The sequence below is a fragment of the Ustilaginoidea virens genome, chromosome 6 (assembly GCF_000687475.1).
Source record: "Ustilaginoidea virens chromosome 6, complete sequence".
Lineage (NCBI taxonomy): Eukaryota > Fungi > Ascomycota > Sordariomycetes > Hypocreales > Clavicipitaceae > Ustilaginoidea > Ustilaginoidea virens.
The window spans coordinates 2,228,099-2,240,717 of record NC_057321.1 but is presented as its reverse complement, the minus strand read 5'-3'; the positions used below and the strand labels follow the sequence as shown (position 1 = coordinate 2,240,717).

The following is a 12,619-nucleotide window of genomic DNA, read 5'->3' as shown; positions in this document are numbered from 1 at the left end:
AAAAAAAAAAAAAGGGTCGGATGGGTTCAGAGGTCTCCGTGCAACAGGAGCAAGTGGTGAGTGAGCGCCAGAGGCATGTAACTCGGAGGGCGGTTGGCGGTTGGCGGTTGGCGGTTGGGAGCAGGGCGACGTCGTGCACGAGTTGGAGGGGTTATGCTGGTCTGTGAGAATAAGAATGCTGCGTTGCGTTCGTCTGGGTTCGGCATTGCCACTCCGCTCAGGCACCACCCAACCGCAGCCCCACCAGTCCCGGGGCCTTTCTCGAGAGCCGTCGTTGGACTCGTCGCCTGGTCCGATAAGATAAACATTGAACGGCTGTGTCGACTTCTCCCGGGGTTTACGCGACTTGCCCCCGGCTTGATGCATCCAGCTGACGGCGACATGCAAACGACGCAACACACATGTGACAAAAGCAAGTGACGTTTCCTGGCATTACTGCCTCGTTCAGAAACCTACGGGAGGAAAAAAAAAAAAAAGGGAAAAAAAAAAGAAAAAAGAAAAGAAAAAGACATGCGCAAACATACCCAAGCTGTCTAGGACTCCAGTCTAGCATCACTGTCTAGCACCACAGTTGCTGTCTAGAACTCCTTCATTGCTTACCCAACACCAGCAGCCAGCCCCTCAGCCTTCTCTTCTCTACACAGGCAGCCCGAGCCACCAGCGCCTTATCTACGGGCGAAGCAGCACATGATGCCCGTCTTGCCAAGGAACCACAAGAAACCAAAGAACCGAACAACCGACAGGACAGCCGTAGCATACAGCAAAAACTTGAAAAAATTGGCAGTGCGCACCGTCGCGTTTTTCTATCGTCGTGTTAGTTGCAGTTGGCCCTTGGCCCCAACGCACTGAGGGGAGAGGGGGAGAGAGAAAAAAAAATCCCCAAGTCACTCACCCCGATGCCAAAACCGTTAAAGTTGTTGCTGGTAATCACAACAATGATGAATATGTTTGTAAAGAGCCAAGAAACGACCAAGCCGGTCCGGAAGGACTTGTACGAATCCTCCACGTCCTTCTTCTCAACCTCGGCTTCCTCCTTGAAGGGAGCAAGCGCTCGCCGGACCGTCTGCTCAAACTGGCTGTCAATGTCTTCCTGCTCCTTTTCAATCTCCTCCACCACCACCTCGTTCTTCTCGCCCTTGGTCACGTGGGCCGACGGCAGGGCTTCGGCCTTGTCGGAGCCCTTGGTGCCCCACGAGACGTCGTGCCAGTTGTTGAAGGCGTAGACCATGAGGATGTTGATGTAGGTCGACATGAGGAGCAGGTAGTAAGGGAACGAGTGGAACATGTGCCACGGGTCGAGGTACAGGAACGACGCCACAAAGTACAGGCCGTAGATGGTGATGAGGGCAATGAGAATGACGCCTGCCGCGCCCGAGCCCGAGAAGAAGCTCCGGACAAAGTCGTTGCCCGAATCAAACGAGATCTGCTGCGAGAGTGGCGTGTTGAAGGCGCGGGCGACCAGGTACGCCGAGAGGACCAGGATGTACCCCTGGATCAGCCCGAAGATCATAAAGGATAAAATGTACGTGTACTTGGATCCCTTGGGCCGGTTGCCCAGGGCCAGGATGAACTGCAGGATGACAAAGGCCAGGTAGAGGTACTGGAGAAAGGCGTTGACGATGGGCGTGGCCGCGTCGCCAAAGGGCCAGCCGTGGTGCTCCGAGCCGCCGGCGGAGCCGACGACGGGCGTGCCCACCAGATCCATGATGACGGTGGTGGTGAGGTAGTACGACGCGAGCGAGAACCAGGAGAAGACGACGTTGAGGACGTTGTAGATCATCTGGATGTGGAAGAAGAACATGCGGACGAGGTTGTGGCCGCTCTTGTACAGCCGCCCAAAGTGCATGAGCGAGTACAGCGAGGCGGCGAAGGAGCCGTTGAGCCAGCGCCGGCGCTGGCTGATGAACTCGGCGGCCCCCTCGGGCACGTCCGTCTCGCCCTTGGCCGCCTTGATGTAGGTCAGGTGCCACTTCTGACCCGCCTTGGCGACGAGCTCGAAGCACAGGATGCGATCCTCGGCCAGGAACATGTTCTTCTTGAAGATGTTCATGCCGTCGATGCCCTTCTTGCCGAGGATCTTGGAGAGCGTATGGTCGCCGTGGAAGTACTGCTCCAGCGGGCGGCCCATAATGGCTCGGAAACGGTAGGCGGAGAAGGCGCCGGGCAGGACCGACACGTAGCCAAACGAGCTCTCCAGGGGCTTGTCCAGGATGTTGGAGATTTTGTACTCAAAGTTCTGGACGGCCACGAGGGGGTTGAAGAGCTTCCTGCCCCCCTTGCCCAGCATGGCGTGGATTTCGCCGCAGGCGCCGCCGAGGTCCTTGTCGTTGTAGAAGCCCTCCCACAGGGCCAGGAGAGATCGCGGGCTGGGTTTCGTGCCGGCGTCGATGAGGATGGTGACCTCGGGGTTCAGGATGCGGCCAAAGGCGTTGAAGAGCCACCGGTGCGAGTTGATCTTCTTGCTGTTCTTCTGCTTGAGGCAGAAGATGAACTGCACAGGCGGCAGGTTCTGCGGGCTGTCCCCCGTCGGGCGGATGAGCTGCTGGCTGGGCGTCACGGACAGCTGGCTGGTGTACTCGAAGATGTGGGCAACCGTCTCCTTGCCGTCCACATCCTTCTTGATGACGCCGTCCTGGTAGATTCCGATGGTGGCGAGGACGTCGAGCGTGTTCTTGTCGGCCTTTTCGATGCCGTCAAAGACCAAGCAGACGACGATTTTCTGCCAGGCCGGCCCGCCCTTGTTCCAGAAGGTGGACTTTTTGAGGTTGACAATGTCGCGGATGTTCTGCATGACGCCGTGCAGCGTCCGGGACAGCAGCACCTTGTCCTCGTTGTAGTAGGTAATGGCAATGAGCAGCTCCGTGTGTCGGTTATACATGCGGGGCCGCAAGTCGTAGCCGTTCTTGAGGGTGAAGTCGTTGGGGTCGCAGGTCGCGGCCGTGTACCGCATCTTCATGAATTCCTCGTTGCCACCTTCGACGTCGCGGTAACGAGGCTGGATGGCATTCTTAATGGCACTGGGGACCGGATAGTCGATGCTCAGGACGGAGCCCTGGACGAGCTTGACTTTTCTGGTGTTGTATCGCTTCAGGCCGCCGCCACCTTGGCCCAGGTTGGGCGGCTGCTGCTGCCTCTGCATCCAGTCCTCTTCTTGGTCCTGGAGCATCGAGGGAGGTTGGTTGTCGCCATACGACCCTGCGAAAGGCTGGCTCTCGCCATACTGGCCAAAGTCGTTCCCCCCAAAGCCGCGGGCCCCAGGCGACGGCAACTGCGTGGCACCGGGAGTATACGACTCGGTCAGGCTGTAAGCAGATACCGGACGATGGGGAGGAGGACCGGCCCCCAGCCGATCGTGGTCGTACTCGTGCGGCGGGGGCTCATTCAGCAAGTAGCCTCTGGCGTCTTCATCGTGGTCCTGGGGGGGCATGCCATACTGTGGTTGAGAGCCAGAAGATTAGCGTAAGCGAGGACGACTACATGATGGGAGGTTGAGGGTGGCGCGGGAGCACCTACGTTGCTGCTGCTGGTAGTGGGCAGGTCTTGCATGGGATGCCCTCCATATTCGTCGTGGTCTTGACGTTGGCCGTGGCCGTGGCCGTTGTACGCCATGACGCTTCAGAGACAGGAGCGCCCTCGAAGCTCGAAAGGACAGGACCTGGTTCGGACAGAGGCGAGGGAGGGTGTGGTGGATGCTCGGGGAAATCCTGAGCCCGGCCAAAGATGAACTAAAGATGTTTGGTCGCTCAAGTGGCGCTGACCCTCTTTGTTCTCTCTGGGTTCAAACGCGGTGAAGGCGGGAATGATGTTGGTGTCGAGGGGGTAGCCAGGTGGCACGTTGAAGTTCCCCAACGTATAAGACTGGAAGGGAGGGGATGAATGGGGTCTCCAACGAATGCTGATACGGAAGCAGGCAAAGAAGGGGGGAAGGGAACGGAAAAAGGACGACGACGTTTGCACTTCCAAGCGTCTGGTAGCAAGTTGCTGGAGACTGGAAGAAGACTGGAAGAAGACTGGAGAGAGCAAGACGACGGCCCTTTGCAAGCATTGAGGCAGACTCAGGGGATGGATGGGTTTCTCGGCGATCCAAGTGCCCCCAGCCAGTGCCAGCCAGTGCCAGCCATGTTGCACCCAGCAGCAGCTCTTGCGCCTCGCTGCCAGGCTGCCAAGGCCCGACGCAGCAGTCTGTGCAAGTCTGCATGTGGTTCACAAGGTCGTGCATGCTGGGATGTGCTGTCATTGATGGACTCGGAGAGGCCTGGCGCTGAACCGGCAGCGCAACCGCCAGCAACACCCACCACCACCACCACCACCACCAGCAGCTGTAGCGGAGGCTGCTCGCGCTAATTAATGGCTGAGCCCTCCGCCGTCACCCCAGCCTCTTTGGTCCGGGCGCGTCAACTCTCGACTCTCCCCATGGGTGCTGCCAACTGGCCCCCCTCCTCTCCCCCCCCGGCCCGTCAGTAGACTTGCCCCGCCACGAACCAACGCATGAACAAGGGCTTCTTGGCTTTCGGTTGGACGCTCCCAGCACTGGCCAGCTCCACAAGACGTCAGACAGCTCCCAGCTGTCCTCTCATTCTGGCTCCGCCTTGACCAGGGACAACGACATACTTGCGCGGCGTCAGAAAATACTCCGCCACCCTGCTAACGTACGCCCTGATGCAAAGTCCTGAGAAGCTGACGTCGGAGGTCGTTGCAGGTACCGCGTACATCGCGTTAGCTACAAACGCCCCCCAACCCCCCCCTGCCCACCCCCCGCTCCCCAAGAAATGACTTGGTTGTGCCAGGCTTTTCTCAGGCATTTCCTCCGGCAGCAAAAAGCCGTCCTGCGATTTCTTCAGCCGCCCCCCTGTTTCTGCGCAATTGCCCACGGTCAGTCAGTCCAAGTTGCAAGAACGACTGGTGGTGTCAGTCTGGTGTCAGGTCGTCCCAGGCAGTTGCGGTCAAGAAAAAGGTCGCCGTGAGCTGCCAACCTTGAACGCGACCTTGACGGATCGAATGCCTGCAGATGGAACAGCTTGGACACACGTTTCAACAGCGACTTGACGGCGTGACAAACAGCGCGTGACAAGCAAGTCGGGTCCAGCTCGCTCGGGGGGCCAGCAGTCATGACGGGCAATTAGTTGGGCAGCGTTGGCGAGGATCCTGGACGTCGCGGCTCAGAAGCGCCCAAAGGTCTCGGACGGCGGGGTATACATTGCAACGTCTCACCTCTCCGTCGTGTGAGAACAAAAGCTCCGAAAATAGACGACTTGAACGATCCTGGCGTGGAACCCCTGACGCGCCAGGGTGGCTGGTCGCTCGCTGTGGAGGCGGTGCAGGTGTCGATCCGAGTTTCTGAATCCCGACACAAACATTTAACAAGACGAGCCACTCTCGAGTCGGACGAGCCCGCATCCACCAGGGCATCTACCCGTGCTTGTTTTGGGCGTTTTGGGCGTTTTGTGCGTTTTGTGCGTTTTGCGTTTTGCGTTTTGTGCTGTGCGCGCGCGAGTCGTTCCTTGTGCACGGTGCGGCAGGGAGTTTGTGAATGCGTGGCAGGAAAGAAGCCTGAGCAACGCAAAGGCAGACTCGCCTGCTTTGGCTCCGTTTCATGGAGCATCCGGCATCCAGCATCCAGCATCCAGCATCCAGCATCCAGCATCATCTCCAGCGTACCGAGAAAACGCCACCACCAGATCCCTTGCGGCACTTGCGGCCATCCTAGCCGCCGCTGACCATGTCTCTTGTACCGAGCAATCATCTCTAGAATAGTCTGCAAGGCGTGCCCCGTGCCGTCTTCCGAGTGCTAGACCCTGGGAAATGATTTTATCGGTCTCTGAGCTGGACATCACCAAGCTGATAACTCAACACCCATGAAATGACTGCTTCATCGATGCTGCCACAAGTCTTGATGATACTGCCGGCATTCGCTACGGCGGATGCTCGCTCGAAGCCAGCGATAAGGGCCCGTTCGTCGTTAGTATCCCGTGTTCAGGTACTTACTTGCCTTGCCGGTCCTTTGTGTTCTTGCACGTGGCCGTGAAACATGACGTTAAGCCGAGCTCAGCGTTGGTTCCACGGAGAGGAGATGGCACGGTTGGTGTTGCGCCATGAAAGTTTGTGTCAGGGTCCCCCGAGTCCGGACCAAACCCAAGAGCGATGCGCGGACATGCGCGGACTCTCGTGGCGACGAGTTTGAGTGCCCGGCTTTCGATGAAAGTTGCATAGGATATGGCTGCGACCAGACACGCGTTTGACCATCAGTGGCCGATCGCCTTGGAGGTCACGGGTCGGGTCACGCTTCGAACGGGTGATGTCGTACCGCGCAGAGTCAGGTGACTTGAGCGAGCCCATTTGCGGAGTATGTAGTATTTTGGGGTTTTTTTTTTATTCTATAATTGATTGCCCCTTTTTGACCTGCTACGTGGGTTTTAATCCACCCGAGCCGATCGTGATGCGCAAGTGACTACCGTACGTGTCCAAATCTTGTGTGCGGGGCCGGCCGTAGCATTGGAAAATGGGTGCTCGATAGTTTCAAGAGAAATTTGCAACTGTTCTCTCAGTCGGCGGGATTGGCTGCCTGTGGATAGCCGTCTCTCGAGGGGGGAATATTCTCCCAAGCCATCAGTCGGCAGATGTGCTGGAGACGGAACAGACAATAAGCAGGGGGGGCGATTCTTGCAGCAGCCGCGCAACGAGGCGGGACGCGTTGGTCGGCAAAACCCTGTTCCCGTGGTGGCAAAGGGCATTACAGCACCGTCGCAGTGCTACGTGGAATCGATGCGCCATGTGCTCCGTAATGCGCACCGAGCACCGCGCAGTGAGCGAGTCGGCGTTTCATCAGGGCAAGATTTGCAGCTAGTGAGTCTCCACGGTCGCCTGGTCGCCGCCCATTGTTGTCGGGGGCCAGCATGGACGGCGTGAGCGCCGCTCACTCTTGCCCGCATGGCCGTTTGCTAGACACAGATGGGGGTTCCACTCCTCCCAAAACTCGTTGTGAAATCCATGGGAACCCAAGGCAGTGAAGCTAGCGTCAAGGGCTGAAGCAAAGCATATGGACTCGGCGCTCGCCGTATCATGCCCTCGCTCAGAAGGTCGCCATGACTAATGCTCCGCATCCGCAGCCTGCTCGCACCCAGACGCCTCTTGCTTGGGAGGGAGGGCAGTCATGGTTCTCTACCGACGTCGAGGCGACCGAGATTCATCAACCTCATGGTTGCGTTTCCACGTCTTGGGGTCCCGGGACGGCAGGCAGGGGCTCAGAACCGATCGATTTCGAACGGGCGATGCCTTTTATTTTAAGGATTAGCCATTCGGTAGGCCGGATACTCTAACTCTGCCAAAGCACCTACCGGGGGGGGTTCGGCAAGAGAATTAAATTCGTCAATGGACTCTCTATATGTTCTTATGTAGCGCGCTCCGGGTTTCCAGGTATGCCTTGGCATACTCTTGGCCAAAGCAAAGCTTCGTGTCTATCAAGCAGAAAACGGAATGACAATTGACGCGGTACCAGAGACAGGTTCCTGCGTCGGCAAAGGCCTGCCCATGTGTTTCGTAAGGTTTGCCGGGATCGGAAGAGTCAGCCCTAATAAGAGTGACGGGGTTTCACGCCCATAACCTGCAGGTGCCTGTTTCCGAAGAGGTTTCCGCCTGGCGATTGCTACTGCGTCTTCCGTTTGTTGGCTCAAGGGGCCGAGGCGATGGAGTTTCCGTGTGTCATGTTGCAACCACAACAAAAGCGCATTTCCCGCGAGCCCAGGTTTTCGTGCACCTACCAAGACTCTGAAAGCGCGATTCGGTGCTCGGCGCTCGGTTCTTGGTCCTCGAAGGGGGCATGAATACCAGTTGAATGCCTATTGCCAGAGGCCTCAGGTTGCACCCAGGTACCGCGTACCCAGGGCCGCACCCCCCGCAAAAAGAAAAAGGCGCCAACTACCATACCACCATTTCTGTTTAAAATCTCCACAACCAATCAGATTGCAGACACGCCCAGCGGCGCCAGCGCCACTGTGAACTGCAAGGCACCAGCTAATATGGCGCAGCGCCCCTGGCCTTGTCGCCTCAGTTTCCAGGTACAGAGCACGCAGTACGGAGTGCGGAGTGCGGAGTGCTCCGTAGGTACTCCGTACTGAGCAGAGTTTCTGGCTCTTGACACATTGCTGGGCAAGGCTCTGCAAAGACTTCATTGTGGCCAATTGCTTGAAGCTGCCATGAAAGCCGGCACCTCTTCCCCGACTTTGGCAGATTCCAGCTGTCACCAGAGCTCGAAACCCTGACCTGACCAGTCACCAAAAAACCGGCCAGCCTCGTGTGGGTACCTGCCTGGTACCGTCTACCTTGGGGTGCCTCTGGCGACTCGTATGCGGAGGGGCGGAGGGACTTGACCAGCAGCCCGCGAATCAGGGTGTGCGGATGTGGATGCTGGGCCCTCTGTCCTGTCCAACCCCCTTCTGCAACTGGTATTTCCCTCAGGCCCGAGTACTCCGCCCCTTGTGAGACCTGTCGACCTGTCCATGTCCCTCTTTGCTTCTTCCTCCTCCAACAAGTTGGCCCTTTTATCGCTCGCGTCTGCGATAAACAGCGACTCGTGAACCTATTGATATTACTTGCTCCTTGCATTCGACTCGAGAAACGACCGTCTTCGTCCCTCTCAATTCCGCGTCGCCCAGTCGCCAAGGTCGACAATGTCTTTCTTTTGAATAGTTCCTCGTTCCTCGTTTTGTTCATTCCATCACCTCCCCAGAGCCAGCCTCCTCGTTCACTCGTTTCGAAACGTTTCTGCTATTCACTTCCGTCGATTCTTTGCCCAAAGTAAATCAGCCTTTTCCGCCAATCATCATCTGCATCCGACGCTGCCGCTGGACCTGTCTTGTCGGTAGAATCTCTGTCGCCAGCACCGCTCCGCAACGCACCGCAACGACGCCTTCACCGACCTGTGCCCCTCGTGCCAGGTGCATTTTGCCGTACCAAGTTTTCCCCGACTGACACAAGGCTCGTGTGACGCTACGTCTGCCAAAATCCCGCCGTCTACGGTCTTGCCGGTCGTCTGTGCCGGGGTTCTCGCTGTTCATTCTTTGGCCTCCGCACCGTCATTCGTCGTGGGACCGCTCCAGGGCCCGAATCCTCCACCGACTACTCCGCACAATTGATTCATCATCCTTTTGCCAACCTTGCTTCCGACGCCCCGTCGCTGTTCACCATGATGGAGCAGTCACCCTACGTCATCGCCAGGGACCTGGCTCAGGTAGAAGAGAGTACGTTTTCTTTCTTTGGGATGGGGGTTAACACGCTAGGGGACGCTTGATGCCCGCAAACGGCACGTGCTGACCAACTCGGTATCCTTTAGTTCTCAAAGGAATCGCCCGACGAGATGAATGCGTTCAGTGTGACGATAGCTCAAAGCTCAAATGTCCCGCGTGCCCTCAGGGCCAGATCTGCCAGTTCACGGTTCCCATGAACTGCAAGCAATGCGCCAAGTCATTCTGCATGAAGGACGACGTCCCGCCCAACCCCGGCGGCGGCGGCGGCGGCGGCGGCGACAGCGGGAGCAAGGGAAGCAGTGGCCCCAGCGCAGGACCCATTGCAGGAGGTGTTGTTGGCGGCATCGCGGCCATTGCCATCATCACGTATCTTATCTGGCGGTTTGTGATCAAGCCGAAGCGAGCGTCGAATCCTCACCACCCGGGCTACGAGACAGAAGCCGGCGCGGCCCGGCACATGGAGAAGGATGACGGCTCGAGGATGACGCGACGCTCTTCCACCCACACGGTCCACTCCATCGCGTCCACGGTTCTCACGCGAGCGTCCAACATTATCCAGATTGCCTACATTCCCGGCGTGACGAACCGAGCGACGCCGACGTCGCCCAGCGTTCTGGTGCCGCCGGTGCCCCCGATCCCGATGCAGCACTCGGGCGGCGGGGGCGGCGGGGGCGGCGGCCAGAGCAGCAGCGCGCAAGGCGACCAGCACTTTTTCGTGCCCGGGAACCTGCGGGACTCGACGTACTCTGGCATCTCGGCGTTTTCGGACCGCACCTCGTACGCGCCGCGGTCGAGCATCGCGTCCACCATCTACGGCAGACAGGCCCAGGTCCAGAGCCCGGCGCAGACGGGCATGCGGGCCAAGCCGACCGTCGTCAGCGTCAGGTCGGCCGCCGCCAGCGCGCCAAACACGCCGCCGGTACCCGCCATCGACTTTGACAAGTTTGGCGGCGGGCCCGACCGCCCGGAGAGCTTCGCGAGCACCTTTAGCGTCGGCACCGCGTACCTCAACAACGCAAACACGGCGACGCACGCGCGGGCGCAGGTGGTCAAGCTCGGGGCGGGCCTCAAGAAGGTCGACATTGCCGCCAGGTCGGACGGCAGCAGCCAGTCCTCGGCCTCGCTGGTGTCTGTGTCGTCGTCCAAGGCGAGCCCGAGCCCAAGCCCGAGCCCGAGCCCAAGCGCGGTGCCCGCCGCCGCGGAACCGGCCTCGAGCGACCAGGGGCCGTTCTCAGACCCTCCCGAGCGACGAACGGCCATCAGCACACCCACGCTGGGACCCGTGCCCGAGGAGGCTGAGGAGCGCCGCGCGCCCGACCAGACCAACCGGCCCGCCTCTGCAGACCGGGGGCGAAGCCCCTTTGGCGACGAGCACGCCACCCAAGAATGATGGCTAGCGCTTGAACCCACCGACAGACGTGAATGATCCTGTCGTGTTTCCTCTCTCCTCCCAGTCTTTCCCAAATCCAACCGCCAGGTACGCGTCCCGTTCCTAGGGTTCAAGATGATTTGCGTTGTGTCCTTTGCATCGGAGCAAAGCCTTGAACCGTTGGGCTGATGACGAGAGGTTACGGCGTCCTTTGATACTACTTGTTGCAGCTTCCGACCTTTTTTCTTTGTTTGACGGTGTATATATTGAATGTTGGAGGCGGCAAGGACGGCCGTCCTGCCCGGCGTGGAGGATTGGCTCCCGGGTTTAGCTTTGTTTTTGCTTTTGCTTGAATAGAGACGCTGATGGCGGTGCTTTTCGTGCGTAGTATGAAGTGAGAGTGAAAGTGAAGTAGAGTGAAGGTGAAGTGAAGATGAAGTGAAGGTGAAGTGAAGATGAAGTGAAGGTGAAGTGACAGTGACAGTGACAGTGAACGCCAACATGAATGTGAATCGTAAAGGTTGGCCGGCGCGGATGCCCCAGACACGGACGCACGAGCAACAACGGCTGGAGCCAGCGGCAGGCGGGCCTTTGACCACGCAGAATGGGCAGCCGGCGCCGGCAGTCCCCACGCCGGGACGAGCCAGCGAGTCGAAAGGGCTAACCAGACGAAGCGAGTCCACGAGTCAACGAGTCCACGAGTCAACGAGTCCACGAGTCAACGAGTCCACGAGTCCACGAGTCAACAATTCAACGATTCAAACCCAGCAGAACCAGTCAAAACCAGTCAACGGGCAATAAGAAGCGACCAACGAGCCTGGCAGCTTGGCCACGCCAACATGCCCAGCCTCCGGCCTCTGGCTCCATCTCCTGCGGCTGCCCAGTGCTTCCGGTCCGGCACAAGCGCCCCCGGCCCGCAGCCGCGCAGAGCCCCGCAGATCCCCGCAGATCGGGTCCGGCTCGGTCTGGTCCAAACTTCCAAACGCTTCCTCTACCTCGGCTAACTGACTTGCACTGTCTCGCTTCTCTCTTCGGGTCTGGTCTGTCTGGTCCAAACTTCCAAACGCTTCCTCTACCTCGGCTAGCTGACTTGCACTGTCTCGCTTCTCTCTTCGGGTCTGGTCTGTCTGGTCCAAACCTCCAAACGCTTCCTCTACCTCGGCTAGCCGACTTGCACTGTCTTGCTTCTGTTTCTTCGGGTCTGGTCTGTCTGTCCTGTCTGGTCTGTCTGGTCCAACTTCCAAACGCTTCTTCTACCTCGGCTAGCTGACTTGCACTGACTCGCTTTTCCCTCTATCTCTCTCTCTTCTTTCCCGTCTGCGCTGCCCTTGAACCCCCCCTCCAACCCATGCGTGTGGAAAAAAAAAAAAGCTCACACACACACACGCACAAAAAAAAAACCCAAGCAAAAGAACAAGATGCAGCTCGATATCCAAATGCCCCAACGACAAAGGCCGCAAGCAAAGCCGACGTCGCTCGTGGGCATTTGCTTTGCACTCAACGCCGCCCGCTCCCTTTTGGCCGTCTGTCCTTGCCCGCCGTGCTCCCGCCATGCTCCCGCCGCCCGAGTGGTGTGTTTTGGTCGCCCGCATCCACGCCCGGGGAGGGCAAAAAAAAAAAAAAAAAAAGATTCTCACATCAACAGGGCGAGCGGTGCGGGGGCCGAGTTGGTGCCATCAACAGCACGCACAGGTGGGTTCAATGCGTCCAAAGCTGACGGTGCAGGCAGCTCGGCATTCCGCACTGCGAAAACTCTCTTTTCTTTTTTTTGTTCCCCATGCTCCCCGGCAGACAGTGTCCGCAGCTTTATAATGTCGCAAACTGGGTGCTGAGCGCGTGTTGAGGTGCATGAATCATGTGTCGTCTCTTCGTGCGAGTTAGATTCGGACTCATCGCGCGGCGCGGCTGGTTGCTGGGAGCGACAAGCAGCGAAACAACGAGGCGGCCTGCGAAAAAAAGTGAACGGCGGCAATATGTGTATAAAAGGGATAAAGAAAAGCCACAAAAA

At 58.4% G+C, this 12,619-nt stretch overlaps 4 protein-coding genes across 4 annotated transcripts; 2 read left to right on the top strand and 2 right to left on the bottom strand.

Moving 5' to 3' along the window:
- Positions 1–665: 665 nt before the first annotated feature.
- Positions 666–3,609, bottom strand: UV8b_07523 (uncharacterized protein; the record flags this gene model as incomplete). The annotated part of the gene is made up of 3 exons (XM_043145020.1): positions 666–803; positions 893–3,433; positions 3,514–3,609. 3 exons carry the CDS (start codon positions 3,607–3,609, stop codon positions 666–668), a joined length of 2,775 nt encoding a protein of 924 aa, XP_043000955.1.
- Positions 3,610–3,876: 267 nt separating this feature from the next.
- On the top strand, positions 3,877–4,344 carry UV8b_07522 (uncharacterized protein; the record flags this gene model as incomplete). Its single annotated transcript, XM_043145019.1, has 1 exon — positions 3,877–4,344. One exon carries the CDS (start codon positions 3,877–3,879, stop codon positions 4,342–4,344), a length of 468 nt encoding a protein of 155 aa, XP_043000954.1.
- Positions 4,345–9,181: 4,837 nt separating this feature from the next.
- UV8b_07521 (uncharacterized protein) lies at positions 9,182–10,632 on the top strand (the record flags this gene model as incomplete). Its single annotated transcript, XM_043145018.1, has 2 exons — positions 9,182–9,236; positions 9,329–10,632. The coding sequence occupies 2 exons, from the start codon at positions 9,182–9,184 to the stop codon at positions 10,630–10,632; spliced, it is 1,359 nt and encodes a 452-aa protein (XP_043000953.1).
- Positions 10,633–10,635: 3 nt separating this feature from the next.
- On the bottom strand, positions 10,636–11,114 carry UV8b_07520 (uncharacterized protein; the record flags this gene model as incomplete). Its single annotated transcript, XM_043145017.1, has 2 exons — positions 10,636–10,734; positions 10,815–11,114. 2 exons carry the CDS (start codon positions 11,112–11,114, stop codon positions 10,636–10,638), a joined length of 399 nt encoding a protein of 132 aa, XP_043000952.1.
- Positions 11,115–12,619: the final 1,505 nt, after the last annotated feature.